Source organism: Anolis sagrei, chromosome 2 (genome assembly GCF_037176765.1).
Source record: "Anolis sagrei isolate rAnoSag1 chromosome 2, rAnoSag1.mat, whole genome shotgun sequence".
NCBI lineage: Eukaryota > Metazoa > Chordata > Lepidosauria > Squamata > Dactyloidae > Anolis > Anolis sagrei.
In genome coordinates, this window is record NC_090022.1 from 173,023,325 (window position 1) to 173,046,434 (window position 23,110).

Below are 23,110 nucleotides of genomic sequence, written 5' to 3' on the forward strand. Positions count from 1 at the left end.
GGTGGGCTATAAATCCCAGAAACTACAACTCCCAAATGTCAAGGTCTATTTTCCCCAAACTCCACCAGTGTTCACATTTGGGCATATTAAGTATTCATGCCATGTTTGGTCCCGATCCATCATTGCTTGAGTCCACAGAGCTCTCTGGATGTAGGTGAACTACAACTCCAAAATTCAAGGACAATGCCCACCAAACTTTTCCAGTATTTTCTCTTGGTCATGGAAGTTCTGTGTGCCAAGTTTGGTTTAATTCCATCGTTGGTAGAGCTCAGAATGCTCTTTTGATTGTAGGTTAACCATAAATTCCAGAAACTTCAACTCCCAAATGACAAAATCAATCTCCCCACAAACCCACCAAATTTGGGCATATTGAGTATTTGTGCCAAATTTGGTCCAATGAATGAAAATACATCCTGCATATCGGATATTTACATTACGAGTCATAACAGTAGCAAAATTACAGTTGTGAAGTAGCAATGAACATAATGTTATGGTTGGGGTCACCACAACATGAGGGACTGTATTAAGGGGTCACGGTATTAGGAAGGTTGAGAAACACTGCCTTAAGATGGAATGCCTCACTCACACTCATCCAACTGTCCTTTCCTGTGATCTTCAAAACACACATCTCAATATTCACCACCTTTCCTCCACATACCCTTCCTTGCTAGGCTTGTACCACTCACCGTAGCACACAGCACATAAGCAGCAGGTGTGTAGGGACATTGGCAGGGTTAAGCATGCCAGGCGTGTCTGATTTCATGCAGGCCAGGAAGGCTCTCATGCGTCGGTTCTTGTCTTCCACGGCTTTGCCCAACCATAGCTTCTTGAGGTTGGGGCAAGTCCACTCCCGAAAGGCAAGGGCTGATACCAGTTCTGGAGTCTGGGGCGACTTCCCCTTGTATGCTGACCATTCTTTAATGATAACAGGATGAGCTGTGAAAGGAAGGAAAAGCCCAGAAGATCAAAAAGATAAATGGCTTCCATGATTTTAGAGAAGGAGAATGGACACAACTGAGTATGCTGGATTCCCTATCCCTGTGTATGCAAGACAGGGCCAATTAATTACCAAACATGAGCGATGATTCAACTGGTACAAACCAGTCCCATTTATGTTAATGTTACAAAACAACTCTGTTTCCTCTGTTTCCTTCTTGGTGTTTGGAATAATTTTATAAATGATGCTTATTAAACCAGGTAATATGGGAGAACAAGCAGAAGTCCAGGCATTTATTAAGTCAGATCTCCAGACCTACTACTTCCTTTGGATGTGTCTTAGTGCTGGCCTTAGTGCTTTCCCACTGGAGTGGAAATCATCTATTGGACAGATGGCAAGCTGTTTAACACTGCAGTCAGCCCTCCACATCTGCTGAAGGGCCCACACAAAATATTTTGAAAAGTAGTATTTTTATTTTATTATTTAGATAATTTTAACCCCACTCTTCAAAGTGGCTCATAAAAGAACCCCACAATTTTTATTTTATTATTTAGATTAGATAATGTTATCCCACTCTTCAGAGCAGCTACACACACACACACACACACATACACACTCATATACTTGCTCTCAGGCTGTGTCTAGCTGACTGCCTCTTTCCCACATACTTGGAAGAATGCCTCTCTAGGGATCTCTAAGTCTTCCAGTCTACTTCTGCCAGATATGGACCATAGAGTTGTGCTGGAGGACTCAGAGATTCCCAGAGAAGTGTTCTCTCTAGGAATCTCTATGTCCCCTAGAACTGTACACTTAACTTTTGGTGGAAGTGGATCATAGAGCCTAACTGGGATACATGGAGCGTCCTAGAGAACCCTCCTTGATCAAATCTACAAATAATTAAATCCATAAGTTAAAACCCTCAAATGTTAAATCTGCAAATCTTAACAGCTGACAATACAGCAACAGCACTATACTAAGCAGGGCTGCCCTTGAAAACGGCTCAGAAATTCCAACTGGTCCAACGGGCAGCAGCCAGGATGCTAACCGGGGCTCATTACAGAGAGAGGTCAACCCTCCTGTTCAAGGAGCTCCACTGGCTGCCGTTTATTTTCCGAGCCCAATTTAAGGTGCAGGTGCTTACCTACAAAGCCCTGAACGGTTTGGGACCACCCTACCTGCATGACCGCATCTCCGTCTACGAACCCACACGTTCACTTCGGTCATTTGGAGAGGCCCTGCTCGTGATCCCGCCCGCGTCGCAAGTGCGCTTGGTGGTGACTTGAGACAGGGCCTTTTCTGTGGTGGCCCCTCGACTTTGGAACGCCCTCCCAAAAGATCTTAAACAGGCCCCTACATTGGCAGTCTTCAGAAAGAACTTGAAGACCTGGCTGTTCCGATGTGCCTTCTCAGATTAGGAACCTCCAATGCCAAGTCCTAGTAGCACTTTAGTAGAACTAAGATCACTGCACACCGCACACTGCACTTACTTTATAATCCTACATACCTCCTGCCACATCAGCACTTTTAATCCTGTACCCATTACTCTGGCCGGCCCAGTTTTATAGTGTCTCGATGTATTGTTATTGTTGTTGTTTATTCTGCTTAACTGTTTTTAATTTGCTGTTTAATTAACAGTTTTTAGTTTTTTGAGGCCTCGGCCTATGTAAGCCGCATCGAGTCCTTCAGGAGATGCTAGCGGGGTACAAATAAAGTAATAATAATAATAATAATAATAATAATAATAATTGTACAGTGTGAAAGGACTCCAAGCTGATATTTGAGATGTTTGCAGCCAAGGACTATTCATGCCCCCGGAAACCTCCCTGATGTATTATTGGAAGACTAAAACACAAAAGGACATGATTGCAAGTGGTAAGCACACATTCATTTGAGGGAAGCAGACATTCACTTACTTTCCACCGGGATGCGCTTGCGCACAGCCAGGCGTTCCAGCCGCCGCTGAGTCTCAGCCACACTGAAGAGAACCCCATATACATACTGCCTGGCAGCCCGGAAAAGGACAGCCGCAGGGGGCAGCTCTGTATTGCATTCATCTTCAATGCACACAGGAATCTTGATTTCACCCTGGAATTGTGTTGGAAAATAAGAGTGCCTCCTTCAGTGCATCTTTCCAAAACCCCTAGATCCCCCATGAGAACCCACTGCCCCATTCTCACCTTGGTGAGGACGTGGTAGATAAAAGGGTACATAAGCCCCCGGCGATGCCTGTGCTCAGCCACACGAAGCACCTCGGGGGCAACTGGGGGCAGGGGTGGTGTGGTGATGTCCATGTGGTTACGTGTCGCCATGGAGAGCAGTGAGGGGATGTGGGCCTCAGTGGACCCACTCAAGTTCCTCTCTTGGTTGCTGCTGCCCCCTGGTGGCTGCCCCCAGCCTTGGCTCATCACCTTGTCATTCCCAGGATCCTCCCAGCCAGATTTGCGAGGTCCGCTTTCAGATACATGGCTGAGGAAAAGAAGGAATGGAAAGACTAGTGGCTCCACATTTCAGGCAAACCTGAAATGCCTTCACTTCCTCTCTCATCCCCTCCCCACAGACAGGATCAGGAATCCTATGAATCCTGACTTTTTCATTCCTTTCATGGTACTTTTTGTCTAAGCTGCTCCACTTTCTTAGAGAAGAGCAGCCCTGGGGTCTGGTTCATCTTCGACTGCTGCCCCCTAGATTTTAAGTTGCGGGTCTCAGGACCCTTCTCGGCCCACTCACTTGGAGCTGGTTCCATTGTGTTCTTCTCCATCAGATGAGGAGGAAGGCGAAGAGCCAGGACCAGATGATGGGGAAGGTTTGGAGCTCAGGTGGTGGTTAGAGAACTTGGCATGTGAGTTGTCATAAGGTATAGACCAGTTGTTGTAGTGTCCCCCCTTCAAGGAAGGGTCTTCATGGAACGGGGCGGAAGGATCCGTCAGTCCATGAGGTGAAAAGAGAAAACTGGAGCCAGGGCCAGGAAGAAACGATGAGGGGGCAGCAACACCACCGTGTGGCCCTGGTGGCTGGTACGGCATCTTTGGCCCCATATGAGGTGCAAACTGGATGCAAAAGAGAAGTAGGGGGAGTAATTGATGAACTATAGTTAGGCTTGAGGTGGAGGTCATAATTCAGTAGCAGAATATCTGTGCTCTCTATGTAACAACAACAACAACAATTCTTTATTGATTAGTCAATTTTGACCATATCAAAACATGCAAAACATATAAAACATACACACTTGCCCATACATACAGTAAAACCATATATGAATACAAGGCATCCCGGCCTACTGGCCTGTCAACCCACTCCTAAATGATTGTGCAACTACAAGATAAAACAATTAAAAGATTAAAAATTGATTAATTCCTTAAAGTAGGGTTTGGACAGGGGCGCGGGTAGGTAAAACTAGTGGCTCTCTATGTAACAATGTCCTATGTTCATTCCCTAGCATCTTCAATTAAAAACAACAAGATATTAAGTAACTGGGAAAAAAGTTCTCCACCTGAAATCTTGTAGAGTTGATAACGGAGAAAAGCCACAGGGTTAGGTTTGAACCATTATTCTGACTGCAAGAAAATGAAAATAAAAAGGGCACTCCCTCTCATTAAGAGCCTATTCAGCCTTTTCCTAATATCTGTACCTCAAAAAGCCATGAGTTAAAAAATTGCTGTTTACCAAAAACAAGAGCCATGGTAATAACACACAATGCCACATTCCACAGAAAAGAAGACCTCAGAGTTTTGGTGTAATCATACAACACCATTAATAACACCTTCTCTGTGGTGGCCCCTCGACTCTGGAACTCACTTCCCAAAGACATTAGGCAAGCCCCTACGCTGGCAATCTTCAGGAAGAATCTGAAAACTTGGTTATTCCAATGTGCCTTCAGTGATTGAACGTAAGGTACTCCCTGACCAAAAACGTTGCACTAAATGACCTCAGTAGCACTTTATTTATGGTTCATGCAATTAAATCCTTCCTCATCTCTGGACCCCCCTCCCGATGTTTTTTTAAATAATAATAATAATAATAATAATAATAATAATAATAAATGTTTGACATTGTCCTATCTCCCAGTGTTTTAAATTGTTATAATTTTATCCTGAATTTGGCCCTGCCCAGCGAAATCTGTTGTGTTTAATGTCTGATTTTATATTGTTGTGCTGCTATTATATTGTTTTGCATTTATGTATTTTATTTTTTGGTTTTATTATGTTCTCCTGTTATATTTGTGTAATGTACTAATGGGCGTGGCCTCATGTAAGCCGCACCGAGTCCCCTTGGGGGAGATGGAGCGGGGTATAAATAAAGTTTTAGAATAAATGTTAGAATGATTTATTTATTTATTTACTTTATTTATATACCGCTTTTCTCAGCCCTCAGGCGACTCAAAGCGGTGAACAACATCGATATAAAACATCACGAGACAAGTATAGGGCAATTAAAAACAATTGTAACATAAATCATTAAACATCAGAATAACAATCATTAGCGCCTCAATAGTAAAATCAGAATCCAGTCTCATCATCCATTATTCCATTTCTATGTTCAATTACACTGTTTAATCAAATGCTTGTTCGAACAGCCAGGTCTTCACTTTCCTTCGGAACGCCAGCAGGGAGAGGGCCAATCTGATATCTACAGGCAGGGCGTTCCACAGCCGAGGGGCCACCACTGAGAAGGCCCTGTCTCTCGTCCCCGCCAAGCGCACCTGTGATGCAGGCGGGACAGAGAGCAGGGCCTCCCCAGATGATCTTAGTGTCCTAGTCGGTTCATAGGAGGAGATGTGTTCAGAGAGGTAAGTAGGCCCAGAACCATCTAGGGCTTTAAAGGCTAACGCCAGCACTTTGAATTGTGCCCGGTAGCAAACTGGCAGCCAATGGAGCTGGCGCAACAGAGGAGTAGTATGCTCCCTGAGTGCCGCTCCTGTTAGCAACCTGGCTGCTGAATGCTGGACCATTTGAAGCTTCCGAGCAGTCTTCAAAGGCAACCCCACGTAGAGAGTGTTGCAGTAGTCTATACGGGATGTAACCAGAGCGTGGATATGGCAGAGTTCGTCATATGACTTCACAGTCACTACAGTTGCAAGCAGGGGTGTCAACATTTTTCAACACTTACTATAAGCGAGAGAAAATCTGGATAGATGCTGGCTCCTTAGTGTTCAGTTTGTTTCATTGGGGTGGGGGGCTTTTTACATGGCAGGACCATTCAACAGTCCCCCCCCCCCACACCATATACACCTACTGTCTGAAGACATAGTCCAAAATGTCATACCATATAGACTTGAGGTGCTTAATTATTTATTTTTTTTTGCTGTGATCTGGGCTTGTAACAGTCTCTTGAGTAGCTTGATGAGTAGTACAGAAGTCCTGCCCCTACTGTACTCATGAGAAACACAGTTGTCGTCAAACTATTATTTCAAGTTCAGTTTAATCCTAAAGCAGATCTGAGCACTTACCATGGCCTTCCCAGAAGGAAGAGGTATCACCGGATTGCGATTCATTGGTGCTGCCCCTCCAAAATGGTTGGGCCCAAAGGCTGGGACTGAAACACAGAATTATTACCTTATTATACAAAATATACTCTTTATCCCAGCGCGCCCTTGCCGGGATCAATAAAGGGCTGGGTGGGGATCCGGGGAAATGTGCAAGATGGTTAAGGGGGGGGGATGTGGCTTGTAAAACTCATTGGAGAGTTTTGTATGGCTGTTGTATTTTGGGGTTCTAAGACATAATCATTTCTGCAGTTCTCAAACCTCTGATTTTCATACTTTTATTTCTTCATGAAACCCTTCAAAATTCATTATACAGGCTACAAGCCTTCTCAAAAGTCTGCACCTTTTGAATGCTCTCTCCCTTGGTATTTGCTGTGTTTGTGTGCCTTGTTTTAACTGATAAATATGCTATTTGACTCTTTTTTTTCCTTTTTCACATACCTCTTTGAAAAAACCTTACCTACTGCAATACATAAATAGTATTTGGAATACTTTGTAGTGAAATTGTTCAGTTGTGAAGGAGAACAGTTCTCAGTTTTTAATTTTCCACATTATTTGGACTTCTGGGAATATAAATCTACTTTCTGGAGAACCACAGGTTGCGAACCACTGTCTACAGTGCATATGTATTTTCACAAAAAGCAATAGCAACACTTGTGTGGTGTTCCATGTGAATTGGACAATGAATTACCATTCATCTTCCTGAATAACCTCTGATAAATATCTTTTGAGCCTTGGGGCCCTGTCAAACATAGCTGGGAAAACAGTCTGCAACAGTGCCTTGCAAACATCTCCCCAAATCTCCCAGCAGAAGACTTGGTTGAAAATAAGTCAGAAAGTCATATCTCACTTGAAGTATCTGTACTCAAGTGAGATATAGAAAAATCAGAGTGAAAAAACTGACTGAAATGATAGATGTCAGCTATTCCAGCCTAAAAATGAGATGCCAGAAAGAACAATGAGAATGTGACGTAAGTTACTTTAGGCTGATATGGGTTCTATATGACTTTCCTATTCAGGGATCAGTAAAAAGGAGATTATCGTCCACCAGAAGATCACTGTCTAATTTCCAGTAGACAGTCTAATTTCTTCTGTTGCGTGGAATCTTGAAAAAGATGCTCAATACAGCAAAGCAACAATATTTTTAAATGATGACTGAACACTTCTCAGAGATCAGTTATGCCTTTGGTACTAAAGATATCTGTGTATGCACTTTTGCTCTGTGAATTTAAATACATGTCTATGGACAATGAGGATGAGCTATTGAGAATAATTTACTACAACGACAGAATGTGGGAATGGCCCAGAAAGATTACCAGCACCTGGCCCAGAAAGGTGCTCCTGTGCCTTTAATGGACTTGGCATAGAGAAATCCAACAGATGGAGCTTCTGGTTTTGGACAGTATTATCACTGAAGAAACCGCTCCAAAATTAGCCACCTAATTATTGAAAGGACCAAAGCTTTCTTTGGGCCAGGAGGTGGTAACTAAAGTACAGACTTGACCTCTCTTAACAGAGGGCGCTGTAGAGTATCAGGCAGGGCCTCACCTTCTTGGATAGCGGGAGAAAACACGGTTGAGAGAGAGGTGAAGTTGACCAGCGTCGCCTGGATACTCACGAACATACGGGGATTGGCCCATTGGCGTAGGGGGTGCCTTCGTGGCCACCGAATAATATTCTACAGCCTTCTTGAAACGCTCAATTTTATCCTCGGTTCTGGACTGGGGAGAAATGAGAAGGAAGAAAGGAAGTGATGGGTAGAGAAAGGTGTGCAATCAACTGCAGCTATGGAATTCAGTGTGGGAATCCTACTAAAGGTGGCTATAGGAACTGTCAATTCGATCATTCCTAAATATTTTATTTCATTCTTGATCTTTATTCCCGTGTCAACCTGTTTCATAAATTCTTCTTCTTCCTTTTTTAATTAAGTAACATCATTTCTGATTTTTCCAATTAATTTGTAAACCTGTTATTTTGCCAAATATTTCTAAATGTGACTTTATTCTATCCATATTGCCATATATTTTTAATTGTCAATAATGTGTCGTCAGCAAATAAACTAATTTTTTGTTTTGTTGTTCCTACCCCTTCTAGTTTCGCATCTTTTCTTATTACATTAGCAAGCAATTCTATCACTGTGGCAAACAATATTGGCAACAAAGGGCAACCTTGTCTTGTTCCCCTCGTTACCGTTATATTTCCTGTCACTCCATCGTTTATTGTTACTATCGCTGTATTGTTTGAATAATATTGTTCTATCAATCCTTTCATTTTTTCCCATTCCAAACTTGCTCATAATTATTTTTAGTGTCCTCCATTCCACACAATCAAACGCCTTAAATATATCCAGGGCCAGTATCCCTACTTTTGTTTTCCCCTGTTGAGTTGCCCAAACTTTATTTATATTAAATAAAGTTTGGGCAACTCAACAGGGGAAAACAAATTATTAAATTTGGCATTTGTCTATTAAATTTGGCATTTGTCTCCCTTTCACGAAACCACACTGGTCATTCTTTATATATTTATACATACAATTATTCATTCTGTTGGCCATTATTGATGATAATATTTTTGCATCTTGATTTATTAGCGATATAGGTCTATATGAACACCTGTATCTGTCAAATCCTTATCTGGTTTTGGTATCACTATTATCAGGGATTTCCTCCATGAATCCGGTATTTTCTCCCCACATAAGTCAAGTCAATCATTTAATAAAGACATATTTATGGTTATTTATTTATTTATTTATTTAAAACATTTATATTCCGCCCTTCTCAGCCCAAAGGGGACGCAGGGCGGAGCACAGCATATACACGGCAAACATTAAATGCCGGGACACAAATTCACATACAATACAAAAACATTTAAAAACATTTATCAAAATATTAAAATACACCATTTAAAACCGTCCTAATCAACCACGTCAAATCTAATTGGCCTGGTCATCTTTCCTATTGCTGCTTTATTGCCCTGTCCCAAAAGCTTGGTCCCACAGCCAAGTTTTGACCATCCTTCTGAAGGACAGGAGGGAGGGGGCCGAACTGATCTCACCAGGAAGTGAGTTCCATAGCCGAAGAGCAATCACCGAGAAGGCCCTGTCTCTCGTCCCCACCACTCGTGCCTGTGACAATCATCATCATCATCTTTAATTACTTATTAATCGCCCTCCATCCGAGAATGCTCTAGGCGATTTACAGCTAAATTGTAAAAGATAAAATACAATGGCGGGACAGAAAGCAGGGCCTCCCCGGAGGATCTTAATCTCCGCGATGGTTCATAGGGGGAGATGCGTTCGGACGGGTAATTTGGGCCAGGGCTGTTTAGGGCTTTATAGGCCAAAGCCAGCACTTTGAATTGTGCCCGGCAGCAAACTGGCAGCCAGTGGAGCTGGCGTAATAGTTCCCTGTATGCCGCCCCAGTTATTAACCTGGCTGCCTCTCGTTGGACTATTTGAAGCTTCTGGGCAGTCTTCAAAGGCAACCCCACGTAGAGTGCATTGCAGTAGTCTATCCTAGATGTAACGGGAGCGTGGACCACCGTGGCCAAGTCTGACTTCTGGTATGGGCGCAGCTGGCGCACAAGTATAGGGATAAAGTCAGATATCATGATGAAATAAAACTCTGTCAGCAGTAGGCCTGAAATAAAAGTCCAGGCTCTGTCCGCTACATTTGCCCTTCACCACTACCATGGATTAGTCTCTCCCTCCATATAGGCTGCAATTGTTTAACTAGAGCTGGTATGACTAGGACTGCTACCATCAGAATCCTGTCTCTCAAGACAGATGGAACATGAACCTGCACCACAGACTCCATCTCACCTGGGAGTGCTTGAAGGCATCTCTCCCGATTGCATCCAGGTTGGAGGGATTTTTGATGGAACCGACGTACTCGGATACAGCCTTGATGACAACATCACAGGGTGGCAAGACGAGCTGGTGGGCACGCACCTAGAAGCCAGTGCAAAAAGCACTTAAAGGAAACCTAGAACAGAAGCCAAATGAACCAAGGCTGCCTCTCTACTTTCAGTGCTAACCATTCTGATGGGATTGCTATTGTGAGGAAGGAATAGGACAATGCCATCCCCTCTTCATCACCTGGCCAGTGGATTAAAAGAAAGACATGAAACACAGGCATCACTCCCTTGGCATATTTCTCTTTTTTTCTGAGCTTGCAAATTTAGGGGGGAAGGAAACACAGCTTGTACTTCTCAGGGGACACATTTGGCCCTTCAGATGGTGTCCCCTATCCTAAGTATAGGGTGTTCTAGAAAAGAATGCTGAAGGCAGAGGGCATGTGACTCTCTAAATGTTTCTGGACAACTCCCACAAACCCTAGTAAGTATAACCAGTGGATAGGTGTGGCGCAGCTGTCTGAGTGTCAGCTGCATTAAGATCACTTCTGACCGCAAGGTTATGAGTTCGAAGCCAGCCCGGGTCGGAGTGAGCTTCCGACTAATTGTGTAGCTTGTTGTCGACCTTTGCAACCCGAAAGACAGTTGCATCTGTCAAGTAGGAAAATTAGGTACCACCTATGTGTGGGAAGGTTAATTTAACAAAATTTACAAGGCCATAAAAAAGACACCAGCAAAGCATTCCAGCAAAAGCATGCGGGGAATGCGGAAGTACTTCATCAGTGTCGCAGATGGACGATGAGAGCGACAGCTCTCCTGGTGGCCAGAAAAAGTTAAATAGACTCTGACTGTTTGTCTATATCTGTTGTGTGTATTTGGCATCAAATGTTTGCCATATATATGTACATTATACTCCGCCTTAGTCCCTGCGGGGTGAGAAGGGCGGAATATAAATACTGTAAATAAATAAATCTAATGGAGAGCTACATATTGCCTCTTCCCTGTAGTATAACTCATGGCAGAAGTGAGACACTTTTTGTTTCTCTATCTTTCCATTAGGAGTCTTACATCTATACCAGTGGTTCTCAACCTATGGGTCCCCAGAAGAAGCCCTCAACTCCCAGAAATCTTATTTTTTGTCTACTTTTGTGTAACCCACATGGCTTTTGTTTGCTGTGTTTCAGGTTCTACAATTACCACTGAAATACAAGGGGTTATTGATGCTTGTGTGAAACTGACAGGGATGCCAGACCTTACCCTCTCTTTCATGGTAAAGTTAGAAGAGAAAACCTGGGGAAATTCCCTTTTTGGATTACAGATCTCAGAAAAGACAGTAAGCTGGTTGAGATTTCTGGGATTTGTAGGCCAAAACACCTGGGGACCCACAGGTTGAGAACCATTGATCTATACTAAGCTGTGGCAATAGAATAAAAAGAAAAAAAGAGGAAGATCTATGCTAGGGCACTAATAATCATTCCTAAATGTAGCCCATACCCCATGGATCTTAACACCCCTTCCACAGCATTTATTGAATCCCCTGTCTTTTTGCTGTTGTTCTTTAGTTCTGAGCCAAATTATGCTCCTGTCACTTTTTTATGGAATATGGTATGTCGTCCAAAATTGCTAACTCCACTAGAAGGTCACTAAGCACTAGGGCCCACTGCCTTCGCAAAATGGGCTACACTTTAGGAATAACACCTCTCCTCACTCTCCATTTCCCAGTAGAAGCCTTCCTAAGAGCTGGGGAACTGTAACTTTGGAAAACCGGTTTCCATGCACCACCATTCTGCTAGTGTCTTCTCCTCAAAACATCACTCAACTAGCTCCTTTCCCAAGGGTGACACCACTGCAGCCCTTTCAAAACAGGGTTTCCTGCCTTGCTGCCTTCCAAACAGGACAAGGGGACGCAAGAACTACCTTAAGCGAAGCCAATGGGTGGTCTGGTCCAAGCAGGCTCCAGTGGAAGGCAGCCAGATCCTCGTCCGGAAGGATGTGGTTCCCTGAGAGTGAGGAGGGCATGGTACTAGAAGAGTTGCCAACCAAGAACAATGGGATCCAAATCCTTTCCAGTACTAAAATTACGTACATTTCCAAAGAGTGATGAAACTCTGCAGATGCTATTCTGGCTGAAAAAATTATCACCTGATGGTGCCAGTTAAAAAGGATCTCATCTTGGAGAGCAGCTGCTAGCCAGAGCACACAACACTAGGCAGGATGATCTGGTTCAACCATTTTGTGGTTCAGTCTGGAAAAGTACCCTTTTTGAATTACAGCTCCACAAAATCCTCTGGCAGGCAGGACCACTGGGGGTTTTGGGAGCTCTAGTTCAAGACATAAACTTTTCCAGACTCTGTTGTTATGGAGAACAAGCTATCTTCATGTGATCCTCCAAATGTCTTTGTCCTGTGTGCATGCCAGCAAATGTCCTCCATTCTTATTCCTATCCTAATAATCTCCCCTTTTCCCTCCCATAAACAACAGTTACTTCACACACTTGTTTTGTGCAACACCCCTGAGGAAATTTAGAAAATAATATTCCGCATATGCTCTTTCTACAGCAGGACAAACTATCATGAAATCCCTTTTTCAGGAACTTATGGATGTCCCCAACCACAATCTCTTAGGTGCTTGTTTTGTTAGGTAAAACAGCCCAGAAGATAGTCTTGACCCATTAAATGTATTACTGTCAATAAAACATTTACCAATTAAATCATTAAAAAGACACAAGGGTGCCCATTAAGAGTCATTTAATTTCCTAAAAAACAAAACAAGCATCTAGTGCTCCTCCAGGTATTATTCTGGAATAGCAATAAAGGCTGTTGAAACTTCAAGGGCAAAATTAAGCAGGCTTTAGATGTACATAGTGGCAGAGATTCACAGGGCATATAATAATAAATAATAATAAACTTTATTTGTACCCCGCCACGATCTCCCCGGTGGGGACTTGGAGCGGCTTACATGGGGCCAAGCCCAAACAACAATTACAATAAAGAATGACCGAACGCAAACCAAAAATGCAAACAATAAACAACATCGTAATTACAAAAATTATACTGGGGTACCTCAGAGAAAGAGCTTTTGAACACTTATATCACTCATTTTAAAAATCAAAGTACAGAGTTATGCTGGTAAATGGCATTTCTGATGCTATTCTCCTACTGCTGATACAATTATTTCTCTCTCTTTAAATAGTCCTGTGAGATGGATCACATTGAAAAGGAGTAGGGAGAGGGAGAGAGAGGGGAAAGGAGGAGGGAGAGAGAGAGACTTACTTAATGGCTTTTCTAGCAAGCTTTAGTTCTGAAATGGAAGGGTGGACTCATGCCTCTGACTGTTTTGTGCTCTCTTTCTCTCACACACACTCATATTCACACACAGAGAGTTTTTACTGACCTAGCAAGGCAGCAAAGATGGGAAAGCTGCTCAGCTTGAGACCCAACTGCTTGGCCACCTCTTGCATGAGAAACTGATTGGTGGTGAGGTTCTTGCCATTCCAGCTCAGTTTGAGGGCATGGGAGCTATAGTACGAAGGTATGTTGTAGAGGGCAAATTCCGAGTCATGGGCAATCAGCCCGTGGAAGCCATTCTCCCGGAAGAAGGACACAACCTCCTGGTGATGGTCCTCCAGGCTCTGAAACACCTAAAACGAAGCAGAGACATTATTGAGCAGAAAGTTAGGCAACACAACTCTTGGCCTCAACAGAGTGTTCTCACTTGAGTCCCAGGACACAGTAATGATTCACAGATATTTATTAGAATAAGGAAACCACTCACTACTCCCAAAAAAGTAACTGTTGGAATGGGCATGTCTAATGTGTCCTTAAAATAAAACATCTAGAGAAGATGCATTTCAGAGATTGCTTTGAAAATTCTGGTTAAAATTAATCCAAGTTTGTAATCAATTCACTGGGTTAGTTCACATGTAATATGCCAGGCTGGGATTCAATGTCATGTACACGAGGCTCTGAGAGGCACACCTAAACCTTGGGCTCATCTCTTCCACCAGGGCCATCTATTCCTATGAAGCTGATAAAGACTGCCATTGAACTGACATACGAAAGCTGACTGGCACAACCTGGGGATCACAACCAGATACAGTAAAGACATCTGTCCTTGTGCTGTGCTACTCTGCTGCTGAGTACACATGCCCAGTGTGGAACACATCTCACCACACTAAAACAGTGGATGTGGCTCTTAATGAGACATGCCGCATTATCACGGGGTGTCTGCGCCCTACACCACTGGAGAAATTACATTGTCTAGGCGGTATCGCACCACCCAACATCCGCCGGGAAGTGGCAGCCAATAGTGAAAGGACCAAGGCAGAGACATCTCCAGCTCATCCCCTGTTTGGGTATCAGCCAGCATGTCAACGACTTAAATCCAGACATAGTTTTCTAAGATCTACAGAGACAGTCACTGGAACACCTCAGCAAGCGAGAGTCCAAAAGTGGCAGGCTCAAACCCAGAACCACAACCAATGGCTGATACCAAATGAGAAACTCCCCCCTGGGCACACAGAGGACTGGGCGACTTGGAAGGCGCTGAACAGACTGCGCTCTGGCACCACAAGATGCAGAGCCAACCTTCAGAAATGGGGCTACAAAGTTGAATTCTCGACATGCGAGTGCGGAGAGGAGCAAACCACTGACCACCTGCTGCAATGCAACCTGAGCCCTGCCACATGCACAATGGAGGACCTTCTTGCAGCAACACCAGAGGCACTCCAAGTGGCCAGCTACTGGTCAAAGGACATTTAATCAACTACCAAACTCACACATTTTGTATTCTCTCTGTTTGTTTGCTTTGTTCTGTTAGAAATGTAATATAATTGACTGGCTGCCCTGACACGAGAAATAAATAAAATAACTGACTTTTCCCCAACTCATGGCTTCCTATTAGACACAAACCAAGAATTATGACTCTATTTCTTAAACAAGCCAGCAAAACCAGCAAAACAAGAGTTGGTTTGAAACCACAGTTCCTAAAATCTAATGTTAACTCCTGTAACGGTTGGTCCTCCATATTTGCAAGTTTTAGGATTTTAGTTAGGAGATGTATTGGATTGTGATTTACGTGTAATATTGTGTATTATGTTTTTATGGTTTTAATTGTATACTGTGCACTGTATATTTTGTTGTAAACCGCGTTGAGTCGCCAGTTAGGCTGAGAAACGGCGGTATACAAGGACAGTAAATAAATAAAATAAATAAATAAACTTCTACAGATCTCTAGGTACTTCAGTGCAACTCTGTGATCAACTTCTGCCACGAGTTGATCACAGAGATGTACTGGAAGACCTAGAAATTCCTAGAGAGAATAGCACTCTAAGAATTTCTAGGTCCTTCAGCAAAACCAGGTGATCAATTTTTGGTTGTATGGTTGCACTGGAGGAACTTGAGAAGGATTCTCCCAGTTTAATTCTTCTTGCCACAGTTTTGTAGGGTTCCTAACCCCAGGGAATGTGGAGGACTGACTGTACAAGCAAATGCAGCAAGTGCAGGAATAGCACTAGCCATGATGAGTGCCAAAGAGGATATTATATTAATAGATGACAGGGAATCAAATAAGGAAGGGGATACATGGCTAAGGGGGCCTCTGCTGAACTCTCAGCTAAGGCTAAGAGATTGGAAAATATATGTATTCATTTCCCCCATAGGGTTTTCATTTCCTATATTTCATTTCCTGGATTTTAGGGGAAAAATTAAAACCATGGTTTTGGGACCAGGCCTTCGGCCAGTAGAAGTAAATGTATGCAGCATTTCGGAAAGTCAATGACTGGAACGGCGATTCAATGGACGAGACTGTTTTAATGAGTGTTTTATTGTTCATGGATGTATTTTTAATTTGATTATGTCTAATTGTAGTGTATAATTGTAATTGCTTGTACTGGCATTGATTTTTTGCCATTACTTATGTCTAAACCGCTTTGAGTCCCCCTCGGGGTGAGAAAAGCATTATACAAATACTGTGTGTATACACACACACACACACACACACACAAGCCGTCTCCTGCCACGCGTTGCTGTGGCCCAGTCTGTGTATATGTTTTGTGTGTGTATATATATGTGTTTGTGTGTGTATATATTTGTGTATATGTGTATATCTCTGTATTTGCATATAGATATAGATAGATGTATATATGTGTGTGTGCATATATGTGTGTATACATGTGTGTATATATATTTGTGTATTTCTGTGTTGATATGTGTATATGTATATTGAGTATATGTGTGTGCTTGTGTATATTTGTGTGTGTATGTATTTCTATATGTGTATGTGTGCATATGTATATGTATATTTGTGTGTGCTTGTGTATGTATGTGTGTGTGTCTGTATCTATGTATTTGTGCATGTGTATATGTATATGAGTGTATGTGTTTATGTATATATAGTTTATTTTGGGGGGTTTAAGTCCGTTCTGCTGGGGGTTTTATGTGTTTTTAGGGGTGATGGACACCCATTGGCCTGATAGGTGTCTTGTGTCCAAATTTGGCGTCAATTCGTCCAGTGGTTTTTGAGTTATGTTAATCCCACAAACGAACATAACATTAAGTTCTTGTGGGTTTTTTCGGGCTATATGGCCATGTTCTAGAGGCATTTCTCCTGACGTTTCGCTTGCATCTATGGCAAGCATCCTCAGAGGTGAAGATGCTTGCCATAGATGCAGGCGAAACGTCAGGAGAAATGCCTCTAGAACATGGCCACAAGAACTTAGTGATTCCAGCCATGAAAGCCTTCGACAATACATTGAACATTACATTTTTATTTATATAGATGTGTGTGTGTGTGTGTGTGTATTTCAACCATCAAAATCAAATGCAATAACAATGTATTAAACATATGTATAAAATATATTTTCTTGTTTTTCAGAGAATGTATAAAGCATGCAGCATATGGTTTACCTTCACTCATATATCTGGATGGGGGGGGGGGGAATGGGAAGCCAGATCCCTAAGACTCTTGTGATTAACCGTAAAACAGGGAAACCATGGCTATATATAATCTTTCAAATCAGGATTTTAGAATGCAACATCAAAAACTTGTTATCTCAGAAATTATAGGCTCCATCACAACCTTACTACCCAACATTTTGTCTTTAAAGGAACTGGATTCCATTGATGATTTCAAAGGCTTTATTTTCACATGGGAAGAAAATGTTTGCCTCTAGTCATTTAATGGAAAAGAAAAGCATACGAAAATACAATATTGGGGTAGGATTAATGTAGTCACAATGTGCTCTCAAATGCTTGCCATGTCCCCGTTTTCTTTTTTAGCCAAAGCACAAAATCCTCAGTATCAAATTTTGTGTGAAAAGGCTGCTTTAGGGAATCCCACCCTAAAACAACAAGAAGTCCCCAAAGTGAATGGAAGTGGCAAAACATGACTTCCAGCAATAGTGGTATAGTGTCATCTGCTAGGATCTTAGAAGAACCAAAAAATGCCCTCACCCAAGTTACAAATGACATCTACGAGGGGTATTTAAGTAAGGTCCGTTTTGTTGTAGACACTAGTTGTTCGCGCGCATACCGCAACGAGCGCGTGCGTCGTGTACCGACATGCCTTGGGAACAACTGTGCTCAGTTTCCGCTCTGTAGCTCACCTGTACGGTTCTGTTCTGTGCTTTAAAAATGTTTAAGACTATCAATTCACCCGCCGCATGTGAGGTTCACTCAGTGATACGTTTTTTGTCAGCAAGGAACCTGCCTGCTGCCAAAATTCATCGACAGATTTGTGAAGTGTACGGTGATACTGTTATGAGTGAAAGCAAAGTGAATAAGTGGGTACGACAATTCAAAGATGGCCGTGACAGCGTCCATGATGAGGACCGCTTCGGTCACCCTTCTTTGATTACAGACGATTTGATTTGATCGCACACTCAAATCTTTGGTTTTTGTGGTCCTCTGTTAGGAGTTTCGGGACCCAACAGGAACACAGTTTCCTAAACTTTAGGTGTTCAGAAACAATATTGTAAAGCACTGATCTCGACACGTCAGGAAATTCGTTTGAGAGACTTGTTATTGTGAAGCGCCTGTTCTCACGAATCCTCGCTTCAACTGAAGCCACCAAATCGTCTGTAATCAAAGAAGGGCAACCGGAGTGGTCCTCATCATGGACCTTGTCACGGCCATCTTTGAATTGTCATACCCACTTACGCACTTTGCTTTCACTCATAACAGTATCACCGTACACTTCACAAATCTGTCGATGAATTTCTGCAGCAGGCAGGTTCCTTGCTGACAAAAACCGTATCACTGAGCGAACCTCACATGCGGCGGGTGAGTTGATAGTCTTAAACATTTTTAAAACACAAAACAGAACCGTACAGGTTAGCTACAGAGCGGAAACTGAGCATGTGCTCGTTGCAGTATGCGCGCAAACTACTAGTGTCTACAACAAAACGGACCTTACTTAAAAAATACCCCTCGTATTCTCACCTCCTTGAATGATGGCACTGAGTTTTAATCTATTGCCCTTTTAAGTCACAGGGAATGTTTGCTCCAGAATCTCATCTCATTGGCAATATCGACGAAGGATCGAGTCACAAAATCATGAGGTTGGAAGAGGACACAAGGGACATCCAGTCCAACCCCCTTTCACGTAGGCCAAAACACATGGAGGATGAAACAGTCTTTATTTGCCTTCAAAATTTAAATACACAGTTTCTAAAAAAGAGGGTGAAATGGGCCTTGCAAGTACAGTTCAGAGGTGGTTGCCAGGGGAGCAACTGATTGAAAGGATTCATTTTCACAGAGTGCAGCAATGACTCACTTTGCTTAGGTTTTATTTATCCTCATTACTAAGGATTCATTTTCACATGGGATTAGACAAATTGCTGGAGGCAATGCCTGTCAAGTTACTATCAGCAGGAACAGCCCAAATATTTCTGGAATTTCTAAGCACAGTATAATGCCTCTGCACATCAGGGTGGGTAGGGAACAGTATTATGTCCTAAAATAAAGTCAGAGAGGCTTCTGAACGATGAGAGTTGCAATGTTATAAGGCCTTTAGATTTCTATGCCGAAGAATGCTAGTGTGTCATCAAGCTACAAATCCCAGAATTCCACAGAATTTAAAATGACAGTTAAAATGGTATCAAAATACATTAATTCTACAGTGCAGATGCATCCTTAGTCTTTTACACTATTATGATTTGATTTCACTGAAACAGAAATAAATTCCTCCTATCCACTAAATATCCTAATCTCTTCCCCTGGTAATTTCAATCCTCCTAACTTTTCTGCAATGATAAATTATTGTGAAAGGGAGGGGGAAAAAACCCATCAAATTTGGTGTTCTTGTTATTCATTTAACATCTTGGGGGTCCTTAAATCATCATACTACACTTTTATTTTCCCAGAGACTTGCTATCCTGACAGACAAATGACCTGAAGAAGCATATTACTTTGAAAACCAAGGGCTTCACATACAAATGCACAGATATTATTCCCTTCCAACTCATCAGTGCAAACACACACAGATACATCCTCAGTGCTCTCTTGTGCCAAGCCTAGCAGTGTTCACAAAGGCTGATATTTCTCTGCCACTATTTGCAGAGAATGAACAGGACTGAACATGAAGACATAGTTTTAAAACTTTTATTGTTCACTGTTTTTATGCTTTTAAATGTATTGTGATTTTTTTAACTTTTATTAATGTATGTATTTTATATATGGCATTGAATAGTGCCGATTGTTTGCCACCCTGAGTCGCCTTCGGGCTGATATGGGCAGGGTAGAAATAGTGTAAATAAATAATAAATAAATAAATGAACAGTGCACTTGGAAGGGAAGGAAAATTCCTTCTCCTGGCTCCAATTATCTAGTTTGTGGGAAAAGTGGGCCATGCTCTCCTGGTTTTGGTGGGGCACACATGGAGCATTCTCATCTGACCAAAAGTAGTACATGCTCACTTGAGAATGCTACATAAACACATTCTGTAAAAGGGAGGCAATCCCATGGTAGGTCATCCATTGTGAAATTACATTTCCAAGGTAGTGGTGAAGTAACAGGTTCTGCAAACATGTCATCTGTAACGGAAATCCTAGGAATTAAAAGCAATAGAAAATTGCCAAGGTAGTCCATATAACCTTAAAGATGCCAGGAAGCATTTCAATCCAGAGAATTTAAGACCTTGTCTTAAGAAGACAGCTTTCTAGATCAGTTTTGCAGGAAGAGAATTCTGTATCTTTAAAACGCAGCATCTTAGTAAAAAATTCACTGGGAAGAGGCAATATTTCATTGTTCGTAAGTCCCCAACTTTCAACTTCTTCTCAACCTCTAACATTTTGTATCAACACATTGATTGCTTCCAACTATTTTAAGAGCTCAGGTCTCTCCCACCCACACAACACCAGGTCTGGCTCAAGTTATTTTGCTGTCAAATGACAAGATGGCTTCTTTATTGTTCTAGGAATGAAAGTCAACTGGACTGACAGTTGACTTTTATTTCTGAGACAGATGATATATCTTCCAATATACTGAAGCAAAGCAAATTATAACAAAGGGCAAAAGACAGACCATGTGACATATGTACTTATACTCTCCAAATGAAGATTCTATGGTTGGTGTCTACCATTACGTACTGTCCTCCCCAACCTGCATCTGTTTCTCAGGATGATTGGTTACATGGTAGTGGGCACATCCTACTTTGGCCAGGTGTTTTATTAGAAGGAACTGTTTCAGGTCCCCTTTGGTAATATGATTTTCGTGTATAATCCAGAACCCTATTTTATTACCTGAAATGAAAGTTGTTTTGGGCATACTATATAAGTACTCTGGGGGCCTAGAAAATGCCTGGAGAAGTGTTCTCTCTAGGTCTTCAGTGCTGTTCTATAGTCAATTTGTGCCACGATGAAGGCCTAGAGAGAACACTTCTCTATTTTTTATTTTTTTATTTACAGAATTTATATACCGCCTTTCTCACCCCTGAGGGGAACTCAAAGCAGCACTAGAGCAATTCTATGGGATTCAAAGCTCTTGGAATATACCCGTATATTCCGGCATATAAGACGACTGGGCGTATAAGACGACCCCCAACTTTTCCAGTTAAAATATAGAGTTTGGGATATACTCGCCATATAAGACTACCCCTCTTCCAACGCACACCAAATAAAAAATTTAAAAGCATCAGATTTGATTTTAATACGGTAATTTTCCTATTACTGTACCTCCTTCTCTGCCTCTCAGACCTCGCACATGCGCACCTGCACCACTTCACTGCCATCTTCAGGAGCGAGATCTGAGAGGCAGAGAAGGAGGTACGGTAATAGGATATAAGGGAGGGCCAGAAAGGGCACAGAGCCACTCTATATCTTTTTTCCATACCCCAGGCGCCCCGGACGCGCCTTCCCAGTGAGGCATCCCTTTACCTCACCATTGGGACTGCATTAAGTCCACGAATCCTGATTAATGGATATTCTTCTACCGTACTTGTACAGCATCGCCCTTAATGCTTTCATACAGTCGCTGCATACGGAAGGGATGCGGCCACTGCCATTTTTGAGCTCGCCCCACAATATGCAGCAACCACAGATTCTCCATTCCGGATTGGAAGTTTCAGCACCCGCTCTATAAGACGACTCCCGGTGTATAAGACGACCCCCATGCATAAGGCTACTCCAGCGTATAAGACGACCCCTGCGTATAAGACGACTCCCGCATATAAGACCACCCCTGACTTTTGAGAAGATTTTCTTGGGTTAAAAATTAGTCTTATATGCCAGAATATACAGTAACTGAAATGGCATTGAACAAGATCGCATAAGTGAGCCTATTATACAAGCACATTTTAAAATTGCTTTGCCAAATATGTTTAAGAAAGTATTATAAACATAGAAATAAACACATACACAGGGAGTTGATCGTTGATGAAGAAAACTGTATTTGAAGCTCATCTATTTCAGATCAGCTGCTTCCTCTGCTTTATTCAACCTCAGCTGATCTTCATGCCTTTGCTTGCCAATTTACCTTTGGCCTCAGGAGGTTGTACACAGCTATTTCAGTAAAATTAGCTGAAATATAAGACTTTTCATCTGCAACCAGGCATGAAGTTCTATAGGAAATAGGCACCATGTGTATCCCTAAGGGCTACGGCTTTATTTATCGTGTCAGGAGCAACCAGACAGTTGTATTACATTTTTAAAAAAACAAACAGACAGACAAAACACAAAACACCAAGTTTGCAAGCTTGGTAGTTGATTAAATGTCCTCTGACCAGTAGCTGGCCACTTGGAGTGCCTCTGGTGTTGCTGCAAGAAGACCCTGCAGTGTGCATGTGGCAGGGCTCAGGTTGCATTGCAGCAGGTGGCCAGTGGTTTGCTCTTCTCCACACTCACATGTTGTGGATTCCACTGTGTAGCCTCAATTCTTAAGGTTGGCTCTGCATCTCGTGGTGCCAGAGTGCAGTCTGTTCAGCACCTTCCAAATCGCCCAGTTTTGTGGTGCCCGGGGGGGGGGGGGGGGAGTATCTCATTTGGTATTAGCCATTGATTGAGGTTCTGGGTTTGAGCCTGCCACTTTTGGTCTCTCGCTTGCTGGGGTGTTCCAGCAAGTGTCTCTGTAGATGTTAGAAAACTATTTCTTGATTTAACTCTTTGACGTGCTGACTGATACCCAAACAAGTGATGAGCTGGAGATGTCACTGCCTTGGTCCTTTCACTATTGGCTGCTACTTCCCGGCGGATGTCAGGTGGTGCAATACCGGCTAGACAGTGTAATTTCTCCAATGTTGTAGAGTGCAGACATCCCGTGATAATGCGGCATGTCTCATTAAGAGCCACATCCACTGTTTTAGCGTGGTGAGATGTGTTCCACCCTGGGCATGCATACTCAGCAGCA

The 23,110-nt window shown here is 42.5% G+C and overlaps 1 protein-coding gene across 1 annotated transcript in view; it reads right to left on the reverse strand.

The window, feature by feature from the left end:
• The window catches only part of FAM120C (family with sequence similarity 120 member C), a 53,479-nt gene that overhangs the window by 25,038 nt on the left and 5,331 nt on the right, over positions 1-23,110 (reverse strand). The window contains exons 2-10 of the mRNA XM_060763291.2: positions 13,665-13,911; positions 12,189-12,271; positions 10,240-10,368; positions 8,038-8,140; positions 6,384-6,469; positions 3,665-3,984; positions 3,115-3,403; positions 2,851-3,022; positions 687-936 (exon numbers count right to left, since the gene is read on the reverse strand). Coding sequence (XP_060619274.2) covers positions 687-936; positions 2,851-3,022; positions 3,115-3,403; positions 3,665-3,984; positions 6,384-6,469; positions 8,038-8,140; positions 10,240-10,368; positions 12,189-12,271; positions 13,665-13,911 — 1,679 coding nt within the window. The remainder of the gene's footprint in view (positions 1-686; positions 937-2,850; positions 3,023-3,114; positions 3,404-3,664; positions 3,985-6,383; positions 6,470-8,037; positions 8,141-10,239; positions 10,369-12,188; positions 12,272-13,664; positions 13,912-23,110) is intronic.